The sequence below is a fragment of the Mauremys mutica genome, chromosome 3 (genome assembly GCF_020497125.1).
Source record: "Mauremys mutica isolate MM-2020 ecotype Southern chromosome 3, ASM2049712v1, whole genome shotgun sequence".
NCBI classification, from domain to species: Eukaryota; Metazoa; Chordata; order Testudines; family Geoemydidae; genus Mauremys; species Mauremys mutica.
The window spans coordinates 49,944,361-49,972,078 of NC_059074.1; the positions used below are offsets into that span (position 1 = coordinate 49,944,361).

General features: G+C 39.1%; 1 protein-coding gene across 3 annotated transcripts in view; it reads right to left on the reverse strand.

Moving 5' to 3' along the window:
• Positions 1 to 27,718, reverse strand: part of KHDRBS2 (KH RNA binding domain containing, signal transduction associated 2) — a 620,331-nt gene that overhangs the window by 22,266 nt on the left and 570,347 nt on the right. For 2 of the 3 annotated variants that reach the window (XR_006578577.1, XR_006578576.1), the window contains 2 exons: positions 18,216 to 18,389; positions 16,235 to 16,286 (listed from right to left, as the gene is read on the reverse strand). Coding sequence is in view for 1 of the 3 variants with exons in the window: in XM_045011995.1 (XP_044867930.1) it covers positions 18,292 to 18,389 (98 nt within the window). In the remaining 2 variants the exon portion in view is untranslated. Of the gene's footprint in view, positions 1 to 16,234; positions 16,287 to 17,392; positions 18,390 to 27,718 lie in introns of those variants that run through there. The other variant, XM_045011995.1, reaches the window with a different exon arrangement.

Here is a 27,718-nt window from a genome sequence, read left to right on the forward strand (position 1 = left end):
TAGATTATTTTTAATTTCACTATTTTCAAGCAACATAATTTGAAATTCTATTAACTGAAAATTCTAGTCACAACCGGCCCAGTGACTGAGGTGCCGAACACTCAACCTTCAGCATTTTACAACCAAATTTTATTTATTTTGCCACCACAGCTTTTAGGAAATGTGTACTAAAACAACAAGAAAAATGTGCCTTTGCAACTTCAGAAAATAATGCAAGGTCTGCCTTGAAGCAGTAGTAAATTGTCCCGCTGTGTGGCAGTGCTTAGCAACATTATCTAATGATGGCAGAAAATCACAGAGAAACTAGCTCTGGGTTAGAAAAAGTTTTCTGGAAAGCTGATTAGAAAGAAATGGCTATATTGGCAAGTTCTGTATTGTAACATAATGTACATGTTTTAACTAAATACTATGGGGCTAGATCCTGGAAACCCCACCCCATAGAACAGTACATTGCCTTTTTAGAGAACTTTTCAAATCACTGTACATACATTGACTCACAATGCACCCCTGAGTTAGGTAGGTCAGTAGTATCATCCCCATTTTACTGATGGAGAAATGAAAACAGAAAGGCAAAATGACTTGCGCAAAGTCACACAGCCAGTTGGAGAGGCAGAATTAAAACTCATGGCCTCCTGACTCCCAGCCATATGCTGATATCCCCGAATGATAATGCATCACAAGACTAGTCTGACTGAACTGAAAGAGACCACTTGCAACAATAAGGAGTACCTGTGTGAGCAAAAATGGCAGGTTTGGGCTATTTCTCTCTGTTCTAGGTTTGGCTGAATGCCATAGCAAAAATTAAGGGCTAGATTATGATACCCTTACAGACATTTAGTATTTTACCTGATAGATTGTGCCATTGATTTCAGTGGGCCTGCTTATGGTGTAAATATTCACTGTAAGTAAGGGTATCGCATCCTAGCTCGTAATTACAAAACTAGTTTTGATAGAAATGAAAATGTTTATAATGGGCCTAATCTTGGCCCAAAGTATGCCTGTAGCAGAAAGCCTAGAGGAGCTGGGTGGGCTGCTTGTGCTTTGTGATCATTCAGCTCCTACATGGCTGCTCAATTCTACCCCAGTGGTGGAGTCAGGAATGACTCAGCTCTGTGGATTGCCATAGAAGGCAAGTGGGGTGCTGGGGATTACAATTGGGGAGGGGGGAGAGAGAGAGAGAGAGAGAAGAGCATCTTTGAGTCCTGGGTAAAGACAGAAAATACAGAGGTAAATGAATGTAAAAAATAACTTTCTTCAGGATGTCATACCTGAGATGACTTCATAGGGCCAAAATCTGCCTTTGTATAGGCCACTTGACTCTGCATGTAGAATTTGGCCCAAATGTTGAGAAAACTAAAGGCCAGATCATTGTCCCTCAACTGCAGAGAACAAACCTAGAAACACAGTGTTTACACAGTGTTTACACTGTACATGAGAGCCAAGATACAGAAAGCCCATGGAGAGAGACTCTACACATTCCTATATCCTAGGAATTGAGCGCCATGTCAATTTTCTATGCATGGAAAGATCTGTGGTTAGACTAGGGGAGTGGAGAGGGTATGGGCAACAACTCCATGTACAGGAGTTCATAAGGGTATTTGCGCAACTTCCATCTTTGTCCAGCAACAGAAGCTGAAGAGTTGCTACATGCTAGTTGCTGTCAGTTGAAGTTGAAAATGCTGTTCTTTGGCTCCACATGCAGTTCCCTGAGTGCACAGTCTGTTTCCTCTGAGGGTCTGGTCCTAAATGATTACGAATTCAAGTCTCAATGTCCCTTCCAGCCCTACCTTTTAATGATTCTATGAAAACCTTAGCATCTACATATTTATACCACATATGATGGTAGATAGGCATATTACATAGAAAAGATCTACAAGCTGAAAGGTCAAACACTGGGAAGTTAGGAAATACTAGATTTACGGTTGCCAGTACAACTTTGAGTGTATCCTCTTGTGTGTATGCATTATGATACACTCTTTAGTTATAGGATCACTTATTTTTTCCACAATATCCAACTCATCCAACTACCTGAATGAGTTAGAGGTTCAATATTGCTCTTTGTCCCCATCATTCAATGTGTGACCCCAAGTCTTATTTATTGTATTCCATGTAAACCCTGTACAGATTATGGCACAGGCACCAGCTTCCACTTTCCCAAGGGGTGCTCAACCCCCTCTCAGCCCCATGCCCTGCCCCCACTCCACCCCTTCCTCCAAGGCCCCACCCTTGCCCTGCCCTTTCCCGCCCCCACTCTGTCTCTTCTCCACCTCTTTCTATCCCCTCCCCTGAATGCACCCCATCCCCACTCCTCCCCCTCCCTCCCAGCACGAATGGGAGGTGCTTGGAGGGAGGGGGAAGAGTTGAGCGGCGGGGCCACTGGCGGGTGGGAGGTGCTGGGGGGCGGGAGGGAGCTTGGCTGCTGGTGGGTGCTAAGCACCAGCTAATATTTTTCCTTGGGTGCTCCAGCCATGAAGCACCCATGGAGTCAGTGCCTGTGGAATATGGAATTATTCACCTCCTCTTGTGTTTTTCTATGGTCCATTGCTGTAGTAGCAGACCTCTCAGATGTTAATAAATATATTTTCACGATACCCTGGTGAAGTAAGAAGTTGTTTTTTGTTTTTTGTTTTTGTTTTTACAGATGAGGAACTGGAGTCTTCTTTTTACTTCTTTATCCTCCTGCACCATCAGGTGGACTGGGCACCAGTTTGTCATTTATTTTGTTCTTGTGCTGGTCTGTTCAGGCTTCTGTGTGTCATATTAGTGGATCCGGCTTCTTTCTCTATTGTTCTATATAACGTTGGTCTAGGGTGCCCTTTTTTTCTCTTTGCAGATGGTATTCATGTTATCACGTGGCATGGAAGTCATGATGGTAGCATCCTTAATGTGTGTCCTAAATATGCCATTTGTCATCTTCTTATCATATTTGATACTTTAGATTGGGTTGCTCTATTTAGAATTTGTGATGCTGCAAGAATCTCTTTCTAGTGACCTCTGAAGATCTTCTGCAGGCATTTACTTTGGAATAAACTGATCTTATCATTTTCTGCTGTAGATTTCCATGACTCTGCTCCATAAAGGACAGAAGTGATGCTGGTGTGGAAAATTTGTATTTTTGTGGCAGTGCCAATCATGTTACTTTTCCAAATCTTATAAATTTTAAATTTGTTTGCTGCTTTTGGTATTCGTTGCTTGACATCTAACATGGTGTCACCATCATTGCACATCTCACTCCCTAGATAAGTAAAATGATTTACTTATTCTTGTGTTTCTTCATCCACTCTAATGGTTACTTTTGGGACAGTGATAGACATATTTTTTTCTTCCCCTTGTGGATGAACAAACCAGCTTTATTTTGTTGTATCTGCCAAAAGGTGAGTCTTTTCTTTCATTAAGTGATATATTGAACTGGATGATGTCATCAGGAAAAACAAGGTCATCCAATTATGCTTTATTATGTAACCATAAAATTCCTCTGTTGCCTTCTGTGATTACTTTCCTCATGACATACTCGATGACCTGTGCAAACAATAGTGGGGACATTATACATCCTTGCCTTACTCCAATTTTCACTGCAAATCATTGGCTAATGTCATCATCTCTGACTGCACATTTGGTATTATGATCCAGATTCTTGGTGATTCTAACTATTTTTGCTGATATTCCATAGTATGTCATAATTTTCCAAAGATTGTCTCTGTGTATGCTGTCAAAAGACTTCTTACGAGATTACAATCAACATTTGGAAAATTCTCCACTAATTTTGGATATCTCATAGTGATATCCCTCAATGGGGGCCTGGTTTTTGAGTACTCCAGCATTTTGAATAGCACCTTGTGTATTCAAAACACTGTATAGATGCTATGTAATTAATTTTCACCACACTTCTATGAGTGGTGAGTATTATTATCTCCATTGACTGCAGAAACTGAAAGATAAATAACTTGCCCAAGACCACGCAGTGAGTCAATGGTACGGCCAGGATTAAAACTTTTCAAGTCCCAGCCCTGCTGTCATTCCTCCAGACCACACTGCCTTACTTCCAAAGGTGCTGATCATTCACAGCTCACACTTCAGTTGCAGAAGTGAATGCTCAAAAATTCTGAAAATCAGGCCACAAGTGTTTCAAGTTGGGCCCACAGCAAATGACCACACAATTAGTGGCCCCACGTGAACATTTTGGTTTAAATGACTCATCCACCATCACTTCAAAGCTTATGATAGAGACAGGGCTAGAACTCAGTTCTCTTTTCGGGGGTATACAACTGTATAAATCATAAGACCATCCTTTTTCTTCCTGCAGTTCCATGATTTATCCTCTACACACCTTCCAAATTCAGTAACAAATGAGGTAAGGACCCACAGACTACAACCTAATTACTACACAACTCTGTCTCATTCCCTGTGCACTAGCCATCCCGTGCACTGAATGATATAGTGGTTCTGTGGAAAAATGGTAAGGGATCATGTAATTAAAGTCTGTATCAAAATGAATATGTACAAGAGAGCAAAATTAGGGTTACACAAACTATTTTAATTTTGGTATTTCCTGATTTCGGGTGTCTGACTTTGCAACCTCAGTAATATTCTTTTAGCACAGCATTTTAATGTAATTTCTTAGGTTTAAAAAAACAGCGCAGTCTATTATGTGATACTTTAATACCCTCCCCTCCATCCCCAATCAGGCAAGATTTTAGGCCTTTAACACTGCACACAGCCCTCTACTGTTTGAGATAAAGGATTAAGTGTAATCGCTAGCAATAGCAGTAGGCAATTAGCTTCTGTGGAATACCCAGTTGAGCAGGATGCATCACACTGAAACAGTGAGTTACGTAATCACGAGTATCCTCAGTTTATAGACAGGACAGCTCAGTACTTACATTTAGCAGATTTACTCTAAAGACAGTATGGTTAAGTGGTTGAGTTAAAGATTGGGTTGTAGTCTCAACTTGTGTAACCTCTCAGTATGATGTGATGCCTTTCATAACAGTAAGGGTTGCGAAGGGCTCACTCTTATTTATACCAGTCAGTACAAGTAGTGAAACGTGAACTCATGGTCTCCTGGATCCTAACCTAGTGCTCCTTTCCATAGGTCAAATGGAATTTTTATTGATGTGTTTGGTGTCCACAAGTTGGGGAGGGTGGCAAAGAGGGAAGCAGAAGTGAAGAAGATGTCTGTACAGTATTGATGACATATTGAGGCATTTTAGAAGTGAGCTACTAATGGTAATGGTGAGTTTTGACAGCTCATAATTTGCCCAAACCTGAATAGAGTTTCATGAAAAATGTGAAGGTCACATCTATGACACCAGGGGCATCACCCTGAAAAAATGAAAGTTTCTGCTGCAAACCAGAGAGGTGTTAAAGATTTGCTTAAAAAAATTGTTGGAAAACTTTTATAATGGATTGTGTTAGGCAAACTAAATATAAATATCACACACACACAAAACGAAGTTACAAGAACATTATGAAGATTGCAAAGTCAAGCACTCATAAGTTAGGATATGCCACAATTAAGGTTGCCCAGGCAACCTTAATTTTTTAACCTGTATTTTTTTAAATTATGTGATCCCAGACTATTTTTTCCATAGGATCCTCGCCTCATTCAATGCACAGGAAGGACAGGTCTCGGTTACTCAGCAGCTATTCAATGTCTTGTTTTATTCTTATTGTTCAGTGTGTGGCGGTAGGCTTTATTTACTGCGTACTATTCAAACTCCACTCGAAGACATAATTATTATTGTCCTTTTCTATGAAGCTCACTCACAAGAGGATCTGAGGGCTTCACAAACATTAATTAATTTATCTTTACGAAACTCCTCAGAGGTGAGGGGGTGGTGGTAGCCCCGTTTTGCAGATGGGGAGCTGAGGCACAGAGAAATTGAGGTCAAAATATCCACTAATTTTGGGTGCTCAATTTGAGACAACTGTTTTTCAGACTATTTAGCATTATAGAGCACTTTGTATAATATGTACAGCACTTTATACAGCTCCTACTGACTTCAGTTGCCATTGTGAATGCTCAGCACTTCTGCACATCAGAATCTCAAGTTAGGCATCCAGAAAATGAGGAACATACTATTAGTGACCGCCAGTGAAAAGTGTGATTTAAGTGACTTGGTTAGCACCACACAGGAACTCGGTAGTAGAAGCAAGGATAGACTCCAATTTGTCAGGGCAGCAGTCAACCGCCTTAACTGGGGACAGTCCTTTCTCTTCCTGCAACCCCTTGCCTTCTTCACATCATCTGCTTTCATCCCCTAGAAAACTGCCCAAATTTGAGCGCTATAAGTCTTTGAAAAATTTCAGTTCGCAATCAGTGGATGCTTTGATTTTAACATCTAAAATTTCTGAAGATTCCAACTTCTGCAACTAACTTTTGAGTGCTTGACTTTGCAACCTTAATAACGTGCTTTTAAACAGTTTTTGGGTGTATAATTTTCTAGATGTTTTAAAAAGTCAACTGAAAAAACAGAAAGTCTTTCACTTGGTATAATGTTGACACCTGCATGGATCATCAGCAGGGTTGGAACCTTTAGATCCATAGCACAGACCTCTGCCACTTGAGTTAATGGAGTAACTGATAACAGTAGTAAGTTGTCAGCCCTATGTGCACCAGCCATTATCACACTGGCTTGATAGATATTTGCTGACAGCAGAATGGTGAGTCTTGAGTTCCATTCCATGATCGAAAGGAGAGTGTTCTATAGCGGGCACAGACTCCACCTGTTTTCCTCGAGCTTGACCCTTTCTGTCCCATCCCTTCCAAAGTGTCTTAGGCCCAGTCTTATGTTTTCTCACCCCTGGGTCCTTTTTGCCAGTCCCATTCTCCTTGCTGACCCAGACCCAGTCTCCACTCCTCAGGCTTCTCATCCCAGCTCCATCCTGCCCAGCCAGTTTCAGTCCCCACCTTTTCCCTAACTTTAACTCCAGTCTCATTGTCCAGCTAGTCCCAGGTCACATGTGTGGCTCCTTATGTGCATTGCCTATGATGGACCCCCCTTTGAAAATATTCCAGGCTGTGATGACCCCCCTCCCCAAAAGTGATGACCCCCCGCATACCATGCCACCCTTACTTCTGGCTGCTGCTGGGGAAAGTGGCGGCTCTACCTTCAGAGTTGGGTGCCTGGCCAGCAGCTGCTGCTGCCCAGCTCTGAAGACAGTTCGAGGGTGACCAGATTTCCTGACTGTATAGGGACAATCCTGATATTTGGGGCTTTGTCTTACATAGGCGCCTATTACCCGCCACCCCCGTCCTGATTTTTCACACTTGCTGTCTGGTCACCCTAGGCAGCGCAGAAGTAAGGGTGGCAATACTGTGATCCCACTATTACAGCCTGGTGACCCCCTTTTGGGTCAGGACTCCCAGTTTGAGAAACCCTGTGATAGAGCATTCTTCTTGCTTGTTTATAGCTTTACATCATGCACTGTAACACAGACATAAAAGATGTGTTACGTTCAAAATGCCATACAGAATAAGCAATAAGCTATCCATTTAAAACACTATTACCATACTCTGTCTAGGTCTCTATTTTATCAGCACTTCATTTGAATGAGAATATTCTTGATTATCTTTTGTAGCTGCTGTAGGTATACAAAGGAATATGTTCCTTTGGGAAGCACAACAAAGATAGGTCTGCATGTGACAGACCTTTCAACTGGATTTGACTGGTAGCAGTACAAAATTGTTAGGAGAAATATAATGAATTACTGGTTGGGCATTCAATACAAAATAGTAAGTGAATCCAGTGAACTCTGATACAAAATGTTTTGTCTTTACATTTTGACCTGTTTACTCTGCAGAAATAAAGGGAAAATCCCAGAATACTAAGAAAACCAAAATGCACAGCTCAGCTGTTTTGCTTTCAGAGTCTCTGATTGCTGTTGGGACACAATGTGAAATCCCCGAAATGTAAAGCAGAGTAACAAATGTAGCCGCTGTTCTCCAGTAAATAAGCCATCTATCATCAGCTAGCACATTCAGAACAGCATGCCAGATATGATACAGTCAAGTAAACTCATAGTTGTAGGTTGTCTCCATTATTTGTCCTTAATAATAACAATGTACTTTGATTAACGTAGGAGTACTGTATAATGGTAATAGAATAATATATATAGCACTAATTTCAAAATAAAATTTGCTCTCATCAAGACATTAAAACACTTTGGAGATTTTATTTGCATCATTGTAAATGTAAATATTTCTAAAGGAAATCAAAACATTCTAACAGTGTCTATACAGCATCTTGGCAAACACTTCATGAATAAACAAGACTTTGTTTGTTTAATCACCTTTTGCAGAGTCTTTACCTCCATTTTTTCATGTTAACACATCAATACCTGCCTCATCCAAAGATAGCTTGAGTCTGAAATTGACCTTTGTTCTATAAACATGAGTTCTGATTTACAGATTGAAGTATGAAAGCCTGAAATTTCTTTCATGCTTATTTAATCTTAAGAATGTTGGTTTTCTTTGATACAATCAAATTTATATTCAAAAGGTGATTCAGTTGTTCCAGAAAAGGAAGCATTCATGCTTTTTGGTAAGTACTGAGTATACCCATTTACTAATATTTATATAATCAAAATGGTCCTTTAAATAGTGATATATTCTAAATGGAGGTTAAAATAATTATTGTTTCTCAATTTTAAATTCACATAGTCTCCTTATATTTCAGAAAGTGACCTTTGTTCCACCACATAGATGTTTTTAATAGATGTAGGATAATACAAGACACATATTTCCTTGCTTTGGAAACTTTTAATAAAACTATAGTAAATCAGTTAGGCAGACAGTGATCATCTACGGTTTAGAAAAATGTAATAAAATTGTAACTATATCACTATGGATATCCTCAGTTCATCTATGCATTCCTGCCTTTAGCAACCAGTTACTCTACACAGTAGGTCTTCATTACAAAATATAAATACTTCAAAAACCAAACTATGCAAAGTACTACTAATCATTATTGTAATTTCTTCTGGACAGGAGCCCTGACTTGTTTAATTTCTTTTGTAGTGCCAAGCAAAACATTGGCATTTAACATACAGGGCCAAATCAATCTATAGAAGAAAATGGAAAGACTTCCATTGATTTCAAGAGGCTTTGGATCAGGTCCATAATTAATAACAACAATAGTGGTTCTAAGAATGAAATGAGATAATAGATCAGTGAATGGTAGTTTTGGTGCCTATCTGTAAAGCCCTAACTGGTCTGAGATAGTTACCTGAGCAACTTTTCTAAATCCGTGGCCCAAACTATTAAGATTGGCTGGGATGCTCTTGCTCACAATTCTTAGTTTCTAAGTTTCTATGGCAAATTGCAAGGCAGTCTCAGATTTTCAATGAGCAGAGCAAACTTCAGAACACAATGTCAATCTCATCTTTCTATTTAGCATTCAGGCAATTGTCTTCTGGTTTTATTTTGGTTTGGCTTGTTACAGGGAGCTGAGATGTTCTTTGTCTAATGTTGCTGGTGACAGTTTTGATAATGTGGATCTTTATTTTTATGACAGCTTTTATGACATATGTAATTTATATGTTTCTAATTTTTGTATTAAGTGTACCTAGTTGCTATGGCACTAGGGACTAAAACAAATTAACAAACAAAGTGCCCTCTCCCAAAAACAAACATTTGCACATCAAGAAACTTCAGATTTATGTTTTGATATCATGAAAAAGATACTACTAAAAATTACTGACCTGCCATCTTATTACCCACCATAAGATGAATTTACCAAACCCGATCTGAGAATTTGTCCAAATCATTTCAACCTATTCCTATTTGGAACCCACAATTGTATCTCTACATCCTCTTTAAAGAAATCTGGTGACATGTATGAAAAAGTCCTATAGACCTTACTATCCTTTTATAGAATTATTGAATAACAGAGAATTCTATTGTAGGGATATAATTCTCTGTTCCATTCCATGGAATGGTTTAAAAGTACTATAGAAAGAATATAATTATCTATTAAACTCTACAGGGTGGTTAAACTTCTATAGAACTCTGATGCCTTTATCCTTCTTACACTTTTTATGGGATTTTTCCAGAACAGTAGTGATGCTGGAAGGCAGTGCACTGCACAAAAGGCCTAACCCTGGAATCCGTGTTTATATTTCACAGAATTGTGACTTTACTGATGCACAATTTTTTTTCTCCACAGCACAATCCAGATGGAAATACCTTCCAGAACTTCTGTGCCCTATTGATTCTGTAGTAGTAGGATTTTATGTTCGTATTTTGGATAATTTAGAATAAAGGATATAATAATGTAGCATGTATTAAATGTATTGGTGTATGATTTGACCATATCCTGCCAGCCACCCTTTCTGAATAGCAGAAAGGAATGGCCCAAGGAGCCATTGGTAAAAATGCATCAGACAGGCTGCCTGTGTCTGAACTGATGTTAAGGCAGGAACAGACGAGAACAGTCCTTATGGCTGATTATGTTCACCTTTTGTTTTAGGATAAGTTTTCATTACAGTATTTGCTATAAGGCCTGGTTTCTTATCTGCATTGCAAAGTTGTGTAAGGTTCTTTTGTAATCCCTTTAGTAACCATATAACTGTAATCCTGTCTGAAATTCTCTGTTAAATTGTTTGGTGTGAGTAAAGAATGTGTGCATAGTTAAGGATGAGTGTGAAAGCCATCACAAAGGTCCAGATGGTCAAGAAGAAGTGAGAGACTTGAAAAGACAGCAGGAAACAATCAGAAAACATCCACTGTATCTGAGTTAGCAGCATTGACAACCTCAGAGGTAAGGCAAACACCCCTGAAGGTAAGACAACAAATAAGAGATAACAGCAGAAAACCCCAAGATTAACATAATTAAGAACTAACGATTACAGAATAACATTGCAAAATCCATACACTAAAGTGGGAATTTATAAGTATAAAGCTTGGGTGTTTTGCCATAGAACTCTGGATTCAGTCCTACAAAGCCTCAGAGCATCGGATCGCAACCAACAGAACCCAGCTCTTCACCCGTGCCCAATCTAACTGGCTATTAGATTGACTCGACAGACTGGTAACTATAAGGCCATCTGCAGGACGTACATGTGTGTGTGTGTGTGTGTGTGTGTGTGTGTGTGTGTGTGAGTGTGTGTGAGTGTGAGTGTGTGAGAGAGAGAGAGAGAGAGAGATTGAATGCATATGCTAACTGTTATATTTTCAATAAATGTGGCATATTGCCTTTTCCCCTGAAAAGATCCCGTGCGCTTTTTATAAGCATAACATTTTACATCCCTTTTACATTTTACATTCCCTTTTCAGATCTCAACAAAACATTTTCTCTCCCGTGCTTTTATCTCTAAATTTCAGTCTCGTACCCTGCCTTTATTTTTTAACTTTGCAATTGTATTAATCAGGTCTTCCAAGCCTTTTGAATACTGTCTATTAGCAAGACAACATGCAAAAGAAAGAAAATGATTCCATTATTGTACATCATTGGTCCCTAGAAGCAAACTTCACTCACATGGCTCAAATTAATTTTTTCCATTGAATAAAACAAAACACTTCTTTAATTGTTCTTAACCTTAACATTTATTTGGACTATAATTCTGAAAGTTAGTTAATGTGCTTATGCTAAAATATCAAGTCTTCTAATTGGATAGACCCATAAAAATGTACTAGTCTTCATCTTCAATTACGGTAACTAAGTCGCTGTATTAAATCCCAGATCCTCAGCCCCATGCCCAGCCTAGGTACTGGCTGGCTGGGCTTCGGGTTGCTGGATGGCTTTTGGAAGGGAAGGAATCTTTTGGCCCATATTGCCAAGTCACTATGTAGTAGCTACTGCAGCTTCAAGGCTGCAACACCATGACTCTGACATGGCCCCTCTGAAGATAGAAAGTTTGTACAGTAGCAAATTCACAAGTCCAATCCTACTTCAGATGCTATGGAGCACAGTGGGGCATGAACCTGCTGCATTGACCCCTGGTCCTATCCTTCAACTTGATGGATACAAACTTGTCGCATTGCCAGGACACACATTGCATTGGGTTGGGGGTGGAGGTTATTTGTACTCAAGAGATAAGGTGAAGTGGTTTGGGCAAGATGTGTGGGTGCACTTGGTATGAGGAATTCATTTTATATGCAAGTCACTCATTTTTGCTAATTTCAACATTGCTGTATTAGCTTATATTCAAGTATATAGGGGTAATTGTCCCCACATTATGGAATAAATGTGATACAAACAGTGAGAAATATCTGATAGTGTAAATGAAAGACCTGCTGATAGCATTATGGATATACTGTAATATTGTTTTCAATGAAGCCTGGGAGCCCTCGGAAACTAGGAGGAGGCACTGAGGTTCTTGAAGGTTCAGGCCCTATATACCATATTTCCGGAGTTTCTGAATATATTAATATGAAAATCTAAAATTTTCTCATTTCAGAATATAATGATACAAGATGAGCTCTGATGGAAAAGCTATTATTACATGAGCTTTGCTGATTTTCCACGTTAAAACTGTTGCTATTCTAGGAACATGGCCCAATTTATCCCTTTAGCTCCAATGGCACACGTCTGCAGAACCCAGGATCTTGAATGCTCAGCCACAGAAAGTTCACCAAAAAGGAGGGTACAGGAATGTAACCTTCCTGCAACCTTTACTCTGCCAGAAACCTGTAGATGGTGGTGCAACCCTAATAGTGGGGAGGTCCTGCCTTGGCAAGTCAGAAGATACTCTGATTCATCCCAGAGAGCTTTTGCTGGCAGTGATCAGATCGCACCCTGGACTGATTTTTAAAGCTACCTCCCACCTTTGGAATAATGCACCCTTCAAGGTCATCTGCTTCTGAAAGAATAAGGCGTTCAAACTGCACCAGAACAAGTGAATCTCCCACTGTAGTCTTTAAAATTCTGTGTGTAACACTTCCAGTAATCACAGGTTTGCACTAATCCCACTGAACATGTTCAAAGCAATTAATACTTGGAATAATTCTTGCTTATGTTTACATTACAATGGTCTACCCAAGGAGTCCCTAATTAGAGTGACCAGACAGTCCCAATATTTGGAGGTTTTTCTTAAATAGGCTCCTATTACCTCCCACCCTCTGCCCCGATTTTTCACACTTGCTGTCTAGTCACCCTATCCCTAATCGACACAACAAAGGTTTTTAACCAGGAGAACATGTACTGGCTACTGCAAATCATGAAAGAAGAGCATTTTTTTTTAACAAAGAAACCACTCTACGTTAAAAGAGAAAGCCATTAAAAAACCAATATTCAACTTTATTTCATTTTGGGAATATTTTTGCATAATTTGTAAAATAACAGTCTAGAGTTACAAGGTATTTTTATTTTAACTAGTCAGAATAAAAATGCAGTAATGTCTTTTAAAGATGAAACAATTTTGCACAATAAGTCAACTTTGACAAATAGCCTTCTAATGATTTTAATGGAAATTCCAATTTTCAGCTCGCTTCTCTTCCTGTGTATTAAACATGCTTAGTTCAGATGAGCAAAATTAGATTTTTTGATATTATGAAGAAAACTAATCAGGGTTTGAATTCTGCTAACTAAAACTTGCCTATTTGCTGACAAGCACTTCACAATCGATAAAATTGAACAGCAAAGCATCTACATATTTTGTGATGATGGCTGTTGATTTCAGAGCTGTAGAATCATGGCTGACCCTAACGTACACTGGGTGTTTAATATGGAATGCAGAGTAGGTTGTCACATAAGCTTTCAAGATGGATGACAATTAGACTGAACATAGCCCCATGTAGTGGTTTCATAAATTAGTCATAGGATGGATTCCTTATTAAAAAGATAAAGTTTGCTGGCTGTAATACACATTGGCAATGTGAGAATAAACAGTCTGCAATAATGATGAGTAAGAATGGTATGTAAACCTGTGATCTCAAGGTACTTTTTCATATTTTCTTTTAAAGAAATAAACAACTATTTGCATAAATATTTACACTCACTGACTTATGCTATTTCCTTCCAAATAATACACTGATTTTAGAACAGATCGTTGTCCTAAGGGCTCGATTCTGCAACTCTTTTACTCAACACAAATAATGATTGCAAAATTGGCCCCTGAGACAGTAGTTTAGATGACACTATGCTACTATCATACTCAGGGCCGGTTCCAGGGTTTTTGCCGCCCCAAGCAGCAAAAAAAAAAAAAAGAAGCTGCGATTGCAATCTGCAGCTCTACCGCCGCCGCTTCAGTCTTCGGTGGCAATTCGGCGGCTGGTCCTTTGCTCCGAGAGGAAGTGAGGGACCTGATGTCGAATTGCCTCCGAAGACCCGGACGTGCCGCCCCTCACTGTTGGCCGCCTCAAGCAGCTGCTTGCTGGGCTGGTGCCTGGAGCCAGCCCTGATCATAATGTATGTATTGGGCCACATACTCAAAGGATCTACTCCAATATGCCCCATATAAGGATCTGACCCATTGCTGAGAAATTTATTTTACGCTATTTGGGCCTGAATCTATACACAGTTTATACACAGTCATTAAGGCCTGATCTACACAGTTTTTGTATCAGTATAACTATTTTGGTGAGGAGTTTGATTTCTTTACCATAATAGTTATGTGGTGTACACACAGTATACATGCAGTTGTACCAATATAAAGATGCTTTATACCAGGGGTAGGCAACCTATAGCATGCATACCGAAGGCGGCACGCAAGCTGATTTTCAGTGACACCCACACTGCCCAGGTCCTGTCCACTGATCCAGGGGGCTCTGCATTTTAGTTTAATATTAAATGACACTTCTTAAACATTTTAAAAACCTTATTTACTTTACATACAACAATAGTTTAGTTATATATTATAGAATTGTAGAAAGAGACCTTCTAAAAAAATTAAAATGTATTACCAGCATGCAAAACCTTAAATTAGAGTGTATAAATGAAGTCTCAGCACCCCATTTCTGAACGGTTGCTGACCCCTGCTTTATACCAATATAGCTAATTCCCCTTCTGTTAGGAGAATAAGCTAAACTGGTATAAGCACCTTTATACCAGTCTATCTCCCTACACACCAAGGGGTTTGTATTGCTTTAACTATAAAAGATAATTACAGCAATACAACTTTTGTATATAGACATGCCCTAAGGTTGTGTTACACCGCTCTGACACCAATAAAGAGGCCTTAAAATGGATGTAACTGTATTTCATGCCAACTTCTAAAGGTAAATAAGTGTATCTAATAATGAGGCACTTTATTTATTATTATAGGAAACAACCCATGTGCTGTATAATCTGGTAAAAAAAAAAAGGCCAAATCTTGATTGATTTACTTGCATAAATATTGAATGCACAGAATACATTGAAATCAATGAGACAACTTATGTGGGTTAAAGTGAGACAGATTTAGCCCTAAGTGCGGAGCCATTTTACAAACCAGTTTAAACAAAAGTTCACCACTATTACACATATTATGTTCAAAGGTGTTTGATGGGCACCTATTTTTTCTGTATTTTGTGTGTGATGAGGTTGAAAGTATCGGGTAGTTTGACAAAATCAGACCTAATGCAGAATTTATCTGATGTCTCCAACACAGAGATATTTTTCTTTCAGTGTAAACACTAAACAAAAATTTAAAACCCGTCTAACAATATTACTGAAAATACTTATTTGCCTTTAAAAACATATTGAGCGGAAAAAACAGAGAAAACCAGGCATAATGGAGAAATTGATGAATGCCATTTCAAGTTACTAACATCAGCCATTATAAAGCATGACACTTAAATAGCTCCTAATAAACAAACTTCATATTCTTCTGCACACTTCCTACTTTATCCTAGAGGATAACTGTGCATATTTTGAAAAGCAATTTGTAAGCCAGGACCGTATCTTTCACACGGTAGTGCAGACCAGATGACTTGTTTACTTCCAAAATTTACATATGTTTTTCATAAAGATGAGCTCCTGTCTTTAAAAGAATAAATCACAAAGTGTATCATGTTTATTTTAAAAACATTAGGTTATGGAAATGACTTTTGCAGATAACCCATATGCTGCCACTCATTTTTTCAGCAATCAAATAATTCTCTCATCATACAAAAAGTATCACACAAAACAACAGCAACTTCCTTGGTTGAAATTATACCATCACCAGCCTTTTATTTAAGTGAACACAGTTAGAAAGAATTATTTATGTTAAGCCTTTAAAATGTTAATGAAAAGAAATACAGAAAAATATATAAAATTATTGTCACAGAGTAAAAGAGACTCAATTAAAAACAATCAGGTATGGCATAGCTTACCTGAACACTTCTCAGTACATCTGCAGCTTAGCTGTCCATTGCCTGTGTGTCCCTGAAATAGCGAGACAGAACAAACTCAATGTAATCAATAAGTAACCTACTGAATCCACTTGAACAACATTTCAGATTCAAATGACAGGACATATGCTTCACAAACTATTCAAAAAGTTAGCATGCAACTCCAGCTGCAAGAGATTTTGTTCACAAACCGAACAGCAATAGGCCTGTCTTTGTTCTCATCAAAAAAGTAAACCAATCACATTGACAAAAAGCCACCGTAAACAAAAAAACTGTATTTAAAGGATTAACAGTTTTGGAATCCCTACCATCAAGTCTTCAGGTTTTTTTTCATCAAAATTTAGGTTATATATTTGTTGTTAGCAAGAGTTGCATTACTATTATTGTTAATTTTAGTTCTGTTTATTACCTTCAGGGTTATGTCTTGTAAAATAATTTTGTTGCCACTAGTTAATGTTAATTAGTTGTTTTAATAGCCTATATACCTATTTGTTATGGTTTGGTAGGTTTACTTTTTTAACTATCAGTAACTTAATAACTGAGAATATTTAACATTACTCTTGCATACTCAAAATTACAGAGTTACTATTAGTGTTACCTGTTTAACGTTTAGTCATCCTTTGAGTCCTGCGACATATTTCCTTAATAATCATCAGCCATCAAGTCTGATAGTCTCAAAAGAAATATCAGCCCTCTAAACTGCCTTCAAGGGCGGTGATATTTAGCACTGAAAATTACAAATAAAGTTTTTGAAGTTGAATAGCAATAACTGGGCAGTGACACTGATGATTTGTTTGTCAAGACAGATTGTTATATACTATGCAAATGCAGTCAACGCACTCCTCTGAGTGAAAACAAGTATGTGAATCTATGCAATGCTCACATGTTGAATGGGATATTTAATGTGCGGGGAAACTCAAAGGTTGAAGAACTAGCATTTAGACAGTCTAACAGTGGTAAGTGGTAATCTTACCTCTTTAAACTCCATTACACTCTCACGAGAGACATGCTAATACAAACAAGTCAATCAGAGTTTGTGTTTAGCAAGATCAAGCTTAGAGGATAGTTTAAAATCCATTTATTGTTCTAAAGCAATTTTTTCCATTAACATGTTATACATTAGTGTTTACTAACCATGATTCATGTAACAGTTTAGTTTGTTAACTTTTAAATTATTTAACAACCATAAGTTATTAATACAACTTTTAAAGTCTTACACAAAATTCTTAAAACAAGCTTGGGTTCATTTTTGTAATTTTTATATATAAAACATTTTAGGCATCTCTTGAAAAAGAAATAAAGCAGGCATTTAAAGCTAGAAAACAAGTAATTCCAAATTTAGTTTGTTACAAAAGGTTTCAGCTTTATTGACAAATTATGGCAAACATATTTGACAAAATTATGGTTTCCTATTTAGAGAAGCTTACACATGGAACTTTATGTGATTTTTTTTAACAAATACAGGTTAAAACACTGAACAAATTCAGTTAGCTACATACATACAGTAGCTGCTTGTTTTCAACCCCATTAAAACAGCATTTAAAATTAAATTTACAAACTTAATATCGAACATCTTAATCTAACTAACATATATTAAAAAAGACAGGTTAAAACATCTTATCTACATCTTGATTACTGTCTGGTTCAAAATAAAAAAATCATATTACAGTCTTCTAGCAACCCTAAACAAAAACTCAGCCTTAGCTAGTATGTAGAGAGACTCAAGATCTGTAACAGCATCATGCTTTCTTTTTTCTTAAGTTACACACAACAATGAATAACAACCAAGAGAACATCATCCTTCAAATGGTTTATAGACAATGCTTGCCAAAGTTATTTTTTTAAGTCCGTGTTATAAAATAATACTAATGTCAATGTCACTCCAATGTTATAGGAAATACAAGTAGTACACAGGGTAATCATGAGCAGTAATCCCTAGGATAGAAAAGAAATGGACTATTACTTGTCTTGTTGCTGTTTATGTGGAGACCACAGGCTATTAATTGTCTTTGAGTTGAGGTCACAGATGAGGAGGACCTTCAATATCTACCATAGGGGTGTTCCCTGTAACCCCCTCGGGCTGACCTTGGAGGTGGTGCCTTTAGGCTGGAACGGGTTGTGGCCCATTCTTCTTGTGCTAAAAACAGAAGAAGAGAACATTTTTTGTAAAAGACTAAATCTGAAAGTGCAAAAAGTTATCAGTGACAGTGACTGTCAAAGATCCCAAGGATCCTGGTTGTGTGTTTAACAAACACAAACTGAGGGTGGCTTTATCATCCATTACTTTGTCCTTCCTAAAATCTTAAGAAGGTTTGATTGTCTGCTTATAGAATTTGCAGTAAAGATTAGCATATCTCATTCCTTCACTTTCAGCAGAGCATGAATATTCAGTTTACTGGTAATGCAGTCAGCTCTGGAAAAAACACAGCATTAGTGTATCAGCTCAGAACGTATTCTATACAGAGCTTCTAACATCCCAAGCTAAAGCACCAAAGGGAATAATATTTTATGCCGCTGCTATGTTAACAAGATTAGGAGTTGAATCAAAATTGAAATACATTTGATTTTCCACTTCCATTTTGGACCAAAAAGAGGGAAATGAAATAATGGAAGGAACAATACCTGGAAATGAGGCAAGTGCATTAAGTGAAGAAGTATTACTGTGGGTGGCAGCATTCCCATAAACTTCTGAATGAATTTTGTTTTCATGACAAAAATACTCAGAAAGAACTAAGTTAATATGCTTAATGCTGGCAGACTGGTACGCAGATTATGTTGGTACTATTATAAATCAGATGTGTATGAAAGTTAGCTCTCCTAAGGCAGCAGACATGAAAATGAGAGCCCTAGAGGATAGAAAAGAGGTGTGTTCCAATGATTAAAGAACTAACCTAGGACTCAGAACCAGGAGCTCTAATCCCAAATCTTACACTCAGCAATTCAGCCAAGTTTAATGCTGGCGCCTCCATGTGGTGGATGTCAAGTGCAGGTACTGCATAGGGAATGGGTACGGTGGTCAGATAAAACGGACTGGCAAATGATTTCAAGGTGGCATTCTTTAAAGGAGTGGAGAAATGAGGTTCAGGGCTCCCATGACTGGTCAACCCTCCTCCAGTATAGCTCCCCCTTACAGGGCCGGCTCTAGACCCCAGCGCGGCAAGCACGCGCGTGGGGCGGCCCTTTCCCGGGGCAGCCGCAGGCTGGGCCGGTGGACCTGCCGCAGTCATGCCTGCGGGAGGTCCACCGGAGCCCCGGGACGACCGGACCTGCCGCAGGCATGACTGCGGAGGGGGCGCTCGTCCCGCGGCTCCAGTGCACCTCCCGCAGCCATGACTGCGGACGGTTCGCTGGTCCCGCGGCTCGGCTGGACCTCCCGCAGGCATGCCTGCGGCAGCTCCAGCAGAGCCGCCGGACCTGCGAACTGTCCGCAGGTGCGGGAGGTCCAGCAGAGCCGTGCGACCAGTGGACCCTCCGCAGTCATGCCCGCAGGAGGTCTGCTGCTCCCGCAGCTCCGGGGCGCCTCCCGGGCATGACTGCTTGGGGCGGCCAAAAACGTAGAGCCGCCCCTGCCCCCTTAGCCTGCAAACAAGGGAAGTATTGAGGTTTGAGCAGCGGATTGGCTGGGACCTGAATGGGAAAGGAGGGCGGCTAACAGAACCCTTGAGTATATGGAAATGATGACGGAATTACCTGAACTGTAAAATTTTGTCTGCCGAGAATTCCCAGATATTTAAGGATGAGGTTGTGGCCTTCCATATCCTTAAAACCACATCCAGTGCCTCCTATATTTCTTCCGATACAGCTGGTCAAAAGAGGGCTTTTTGCTGGCACAGCCTTTAGATATAAATACCCACCTTGCTCTTTCCGTTACTTGTGGCAGAGGAGATAAGTCTCCCTCCAACCGAGTTTGGCTGAACTGCTTCCTGCCTCTTCCTTGAAGCAAATTCCCTCTCTGGGGAGGAAGAGGTCTCAAAGGGAGCAACAATCCCTTTTCTTCTAATCTGCTGGCCATGCCACCCTTGCAACTCCCCTTTTCTGTCAAGCTGGATAAATGGTTCCACCAGCTCTAAAACCTTAACATTTACAACACTGTGCTATCTGAGATACTACAGTTGTGGCCTGTAAGGAAATATAGCAGTATCCTGGAAACCACAGGGTGGCTAATGTAGACTTTTTTACTTATGATCATTGTGCTGATATTACATATACATTGTGAAGATTAATATTTGTACTATTATAAGTGCTAGGAATTCTTGTGTTTGTTTTGAGGGGGGGGGAATTTGATTTTTTAACTTGCATAAGAAAATGGACACTTGGAAAGAAAAGGCTAGGAAGAAGTTTGAAAGGAGAGTCTACAGTGGCTGAAAGGAAGCCAAAGGAAAAGATGGGTTGACATAACCAAGAAAAAGCTTTGAGAGCACAATAAAAAGCAGGGGGAAATGGTAAATTGCAAAGAGTGGAGAAGTCTGGTATAGTGATCTTAAAATTATTAATTGAGTGGTAACTCAAACTATATGCCCTTTACCTTAGCCTAAAGTGAGAGTACCTTTCTCCACTTACAAGACAGGCAATGTAATGGTACAAATTGGACTATTCAATTTCATAAATTTTGACAGGGACCTGAAAATTATTTAATCCACTTAGATTTAAAATTTAACTACTTCCATCTTTACAAATGTACATGCTTTATTGTTCATGTATTTAGTATTATGCAAAATGTGTCTCCCTAAGAAGGCAGCCATTTAAAATGGATTTCCCTGGTCAAGACTGACAGTGCACAAACTAATAGGATGATTCCCTGATTCTTCAGTTGACCTGTCCTGTTAGGTGGATTGGAGAACACTGCCAAGTTCTCCAGACTCAGTGTGGCAGGTGATGCTCACTTTCCCAGGATATAAGTGAGGTCGGAATGGCCCCTTTAGGCACACATACCTAGTGTGTGGTGCTGAGCAATACTAAGAGGGGGACCCTAGCACCAGCAAAGCCTGGAGGGAAGGTGTGGGCTGGTGTTTCCTTTATTCTGTTAACTTGTTAAAAAAAATAACACCAAGAAGGGGGTGAGTTGTGAAGCAACATACATTTGTTAGCTATTTTGGATCAGGGTGGAACGATATGTACATAATTGTACTCTGTTGTGTAATATTCTAATTTAATTCCTAACAAGCTCAGTGGATCCATTCTTAAACTTTGTGGGACCCAAGATGCAGTGGTGGGGGAAATCTAACCATTTCTTTTTTACCCCCTTTCCTCCACTTCTAGAAGGGGGAGATTGGGATATGAGATGTCAAGTCAGTGCCTGGCCACAGGACTCACCAAACATGAGTTGCCATGTTGTGCATGTATTCTTTGTGCCTTAAGCCTGCCCTGAGCATTAAAGAATATGTAGTCATTTTGTTTCATTTTTTTTTAAATCAACAAAACATGAGACTAAAACTTTCTATAGAAAGGAAGATACATACAAAAATTATAAAGGAAGATTAAAAATCAAGAGGATATTAATAATAATTTTCCAGAAAGATAGCCATATTGCCTGAAATTTAGCCTGCTGTTTGATTTATGGAATGATACTCTTGAATTAAATATAAAGTAAAACTTTAAAATCTTCACCTCCATTTAGAAATGTCACAATTTTTCTTTTTTTAAACCAGGTTGGTTAGAGTGGAAGGGAAAGCACCTTCTATAATAGTCGGAGAGTTGAGGTAATGGTCCCATATTTCAACTGGCTTCAGTGGCTGTGGAACACTTGCTGAAGCTGTCTCCTCCATTCTTTCCTTTGATAGTTTATTTATGCACTTTATTTATGAAGGAGATAAAGTGACAAAGAATTGAGTGAAACTAACATGTACAGAAAGTTCCATTCTGCCCTATGTCTTAAAAAATCCTGCATCAATAAAAAAAAATAATTGGGAAAAGTAGTTGTATCTTTGCCTGCCCCCAGGCCAGCAACATTTATACTGTAAAACGCTCTTTTTCTTTGAAAAATCTTTTTTGCACATCTGGTGAGTCCAAGGTACAAATAGGTGCTTTCAGCAGATATGGTCAGTGTGTCAACCATATATAAAACCATATATAGGATTAGATCGAGTGTGATTATGTCTACTCTTCACAGAACAGTACCTCCTTCTATCTGCTGAATCCATAATATGCTTCCTAGTCATTTCTTTACATTGCATAACGTAGAGTGGCACAGTAATCAGAGTGAGGGAGGTGCGAGAAATAAGTAATTTTGAACGGAAACTCTGTGGTACAAAAAGCTTAGTCAACATACGTATGATGTGTGTGTTCATGTTGCTAAACTGTGACTTGGCCACCACTCCTACACAGGCGAATAAGGGCCCATTTTACATCTCTAGATAGGTTATACCTGGTCCTTGGGCATGGGAGTGCAAGACAAGAGGGATGGTACATGTCCACTTACTCCGTAGTCAATGGGAAGGGGCAGAATCTTGGCTTCATCCTCCTAATGAATTGGACAGAGTTGTGGGTATTGTAATTTACTGCTGATTAGAGCTGTGAAGGAACCAAAAGGACCATTTTGCAGGAAATTCTGCAATTTTGAAATCTGTTTTCATTTTGAACTGGAACAAAAACATGGAATTTTGAAACTGCCTGGAAATGAATCAAAATATTTTGTTCCAATAAAATTGAAACACTTTGTTCCAGTTTCAATTTTAATATAAAACACAATAAAATTCTAAAATGCCATTTAGAACCCAAAATTGAAACATTCCATTCTGATAAAGTCAAACGAAAACATTTTATGGAATGCTTCATTTCAATTTGCTTTTGAAAATGAAATTTTATTGAAATTGACAAATTGATGTGGAAAGTTTTGATTTTGATGAGACAGCATTTTCTGACAGAATAACATTCAACCAACTCTACTGTTGGGCAGGCCAGCAGCACATTACCACCCTACTGGAAAAAGGAGGAAGCAGAGAAGGAATTGTGCCTCAAAGGGGTGTGTATGAATCAAAATGCCTCCCGGGACTACTCCTTGGTTGGTGCTGGAAGTCACAGTCTAGTTAGCATGATTTTAAAATGTGTCTGAAACCAACAGAGCTACTTGCATGATTTGGCCCCACATTGTCCCACTTTGTATGTGGATGAGAGCAGAATCAAGACCTACAAGTTTATTCTGCCTGAAAACTATATCAGCTATAGAAAATTAGGAAAGTCTAAAAAGAAAAGTGTCATACAAAGTTTCTTTTTGAACAAGAACACATATGGGATGACATTATAAAAGGGAAGAATGATAATTATTTCTGTTAAGTGTTTGATATTTTCAATATTAACAAGTCAACATATTAATTGCTTATTCATGTAATGTAAAATGCAACTCTCTAAAGAGGGCAACTCCACTGAAGTCAAGTGGATTGTCCCACTTTCACCTGCGATAATAGAATGTAGATGTGGAAAAATCTAATAGATCTTCAACTTCACTCCTCTGCAAGGGCAGCTTACAGCCCTCTGGATAAGGAAATCTATTCTGGTTTTAAAGATCACCTTGTATCAAAAAAAGATCAGCTTTAGGAAATGTACACGATCTAATACTAATGTAAATGAACTACTACATATCTTCTAGACTATAAATTGTCCTAACTTCTGTTTTAAAAAGAAAAACAATTCCTGAAGTTCAGAAAAGAATGCTTTGTAGTCATCTGTCTTTGAAGTTTGACATGCAGAGCCTATTGTAGCGATCACTTGGTATCTTTTTAAAATTCCAAAAATATAAAAATATTTCATAAAATATTCCACTCAGAACACGTGACAACTATTATTGTGCTTTTATTTTCCTAGGGACCACAAGCATTTCTGAAACATGAATCTAGTCTCTCATAAAAAGTCAGGTTACTCATCATTTTCATAGCTGATTAATTGGAAAATCTAATCATGGCAGAGATACTGCAATCACAAAGGTAAATTATATTTCAAAGTACCCAGAAGGAGCAATAATATGTAAAACTCTTTAGCTTGTCCTAACTAAGTGATCATGATTTTATTTTTAAAACATCATTGATGTATGTGGTTAGTAAGTGAATAATTGGATAGCTTTAGATAAATATGTAGGCAACAGAATTTGTAACGAAAATACATTTTCTGAATAAGGAAACACAAAAGGTATGGAAACAAAAGTGAAGATATAAAAGATGCCTTCTTATGAAAAAGAAATAAAAAAAATATAAACAGTACTAAAGTATATCACATAGTCTACTATTCTTTCAGATGGAATGGCTTAGACTTCTGTTGCACTTCCCATCCCTTCCTACCCTTGAGATTTTCAGAATGTTCTTTTGTGGATTATCAAGGTTTTTATAGTCACACAAAACCAAAGTTTACCGTGGAAAGCTATCACCTGGAGTCCTGAAGAAGTGGCAGACAATATGATATAAACCTAAATCCTCAGGTCTCTTACACCCGGAGGGGAATAGTTTCCCATATACTGAATTTAAAAGTACAGACTCTACAGTTTGTTTCATTATACCCTTTGAAAATGGTATTTTGCTCTAAATGTGCTGCAGCTTCAATTACCCTTTGCTGAAGTGTGAGTGCATTTCCAGGGAACCCTTGGGGAGATGTAAGATTTAGATGAAAAAAAGGAAAAGCAATTTATTTATATAAATAAAAATGACTAAAATAACAACAGGCACAGTAGGTGCACAACACAAAGACAAAATAATAACATTCGCCCACCTCAGGCTCTCTCCAATACCCTCATATAGAAGAGAAATCTACAGTCCTTCAGCCAGAGTTTACATAGTATAAAAATGACATTGCATCACCCAGCTTATTTTTACTGGCAAACATTGTTCCTAGAGTAACTCTCTGCTGCTCTCTGTACCCACATCTGATTTTGGGAAAAGAGGAAGTCCTAATTTGCAGCCTGTGGCTCCCTGCTCCATCCCAGGTCACATCTTCTCACGGCAATCAAGAGTTAGTTCCTTGCCTTCTACCTCCTTAAGGGAGTATAGTTGATTTTTACCAGCCCACATAGAAGGGGAAGTCATCCTTACCCTAAGATAGAGGAGGAGCTCAGCTAGGGCCTATATATCTTTAAAATGTATGATGCCCATTCTTCTTGCCCAAAATAATGAAATGCGCTGAGCGCATCTTAGTTGTACCCTATTGACATTAAATTTGTTAGTCTTTAAGGTGCCACAAGTACTCCTGTTCTTTTTGCGGATACAGACTAACACGGCTGCTACTCTGAAACCTATTGACAGCAATACCCAGTAGCAGGCTCAGAGTTGCATGTGTTAAGAAAGCATGTCCTTGGGAAAAAGTAGCTAGCAACTGCTCTTGGTATGCCACCAGAGGCTTCCCAGTTGTACCTAGAGTGTCAGATTGTAGCCATTCCTGATGCTACAGACAACATTTCTATGCAAATCACACAAGGGATCTGGAAGTAGAAGCCTAAACCTTCACCTTGGAAACCACTTGAGCTCCAGTACCTGTTAGTAGTTTCTTTCTTGTGGAAAGAGCCAGACACTAGGGGGCGACATTACACACACTTACTGACCCACATTATGCCCATACATTTCAAAATGACATTCTCAGCCACTAGTAGAGCTTCAGCAGCAATACCAGCAGCCATCTTGGAGACAAACAAAGGAATGAACCTCTCAGTTTAACTCTGGACCTGGAAACTTAGAGGGGGAGAAGAACAGGCAAACCATCTAATCAATAGTCTTGCCGGTGCAGCACTGTTCTCTGTTGTAGATTGTAAGGTCTGTGAGGCAAGGATTCATTTTCCATATAGTTGTGCAGCATGCGGCATAATGGAGCTCCTCTCTGGTTGGCCTCTGTGTGCTATTATAATAAAAATGAAATAAATTTACCAGTGTTTTGTGCATTGGGAGATTATTTTGCAGGTGCCTACATCTGAGGATCAGGAAGAGTTTCCCACTGTGCAGCCTAAATTTTCCCTTTGTTAATTTCATCCATAACTCCAAGCTTTACCCTTTTTTACTTTCCACAGGACTACTCACACTAGAAAGCACTATGTGTGGTAATATCCCTAAGATGGAACCAAAACAGACTCCTATGTATCAGCCATTTATTTATTTATTTTCAACATCAGGGAGAACAACCCTAAGTGTTTTGTTCCTCTATATCAGAGGTGGGCAACCTGTGGCCCACGGGCCACATGCTGCCTGTTGGGTAATCTGCTGTCGGGCTGCAAGACAGTTTGCTTACACTGACTGTTCGCAGGCATGGCTGCTCGCAGCTCCCAGGGGCCACGGTTGGCCATTCTCTCTGCTCGCCGTTCTCTCTCTCACTGTCTTGCGACCTGCCAGTGGATTACCCTGACGGACCGCATGCGGCCCCCGGGCCACAGGTTGCCCACCACTGCTCTATATGAAAATGTGTCCTTCCCCTCCATACCTCATTCTAGGGTTTTTTTTCCCTCTCTCCCCTCCCTTCACTCCAATCCAAATGCCTTTCTTTTTTCTGTCCTTCAGAGACACAATAGGTAAATCCCACGCAGGGAGAGCAGCACCTTTTCTCTCAGTCAAGTTAATCCACCTAACACCCCACGAGATATGCTTTATCTCCAGTTTACAGATGGAGAGCAGGAAACAGAGAGGTGCTATGCCTTGCTGTAAATCAAACAGTGAGTTAGGAGGAGATTTAGCATTAAAACTCACTCATTCCTGACTCCCGGTTCTGAGCTCATTTCACTAGACGATAGTTCCTCTTGCAGTGTTGCCCAAGTGTTGTACTAAATGTTGAATACATTTTAATATCACACCTACATGAGCACTAAATGTGTTTCAGCATCAGAGTTAACGCAATAAGGTTTCTTTATCATAGGTCACTGTGACTGTCTCATTTAATGGCTAGCAAGTCAATAGCTTTGTGTTTGCCACCTAGGAAGGCAATAGGCATAAGATCTTGTGTCAGTAAAATAGATTGTGATCAGCAACCTAAGGATGTGAAACACACACACAATATGACAGAGCAGTGGGACAAAGGTACCAGCTCAGTCTCAAATGAATCAAACCAGTGATCTAATTTCAGTGCCTGCTCCAAGAAACTGGCAACCAGCCAAAGGTGGAAACACCAGTTAGTCAACAAGCAAGTGTGCAGTGCTCTTTCATGTGGGTCAGTGGCAAAATAACAAACATGGCATGTTCTGTATGAAAAGCACAGCATACTGTGCAGGTCACCTATAAAGGTAAGAGGGCACAAAATAGATCAGTTATCTTCTATCTACACTAAGCTTCATACAGCATTTCACTTAGGCTGAGTCCATATTATTTCACCAGTTGCATACTGTAAGTTTTGCCTTTCTTTCCCTTCTGGTTTGCACTCAGCCCTATGCTCAATGTCCTACATTTCCATGACCTTCCTTCTGGCCAAGAAACCACTGCTCTCAAATTAGATGGGGGCCTCTCCCTTTCAGCTCGGGTCTCTGCAGTACTAACAGTTTTCATTTTATTTTACTGTAGTTTATCTTTTAAT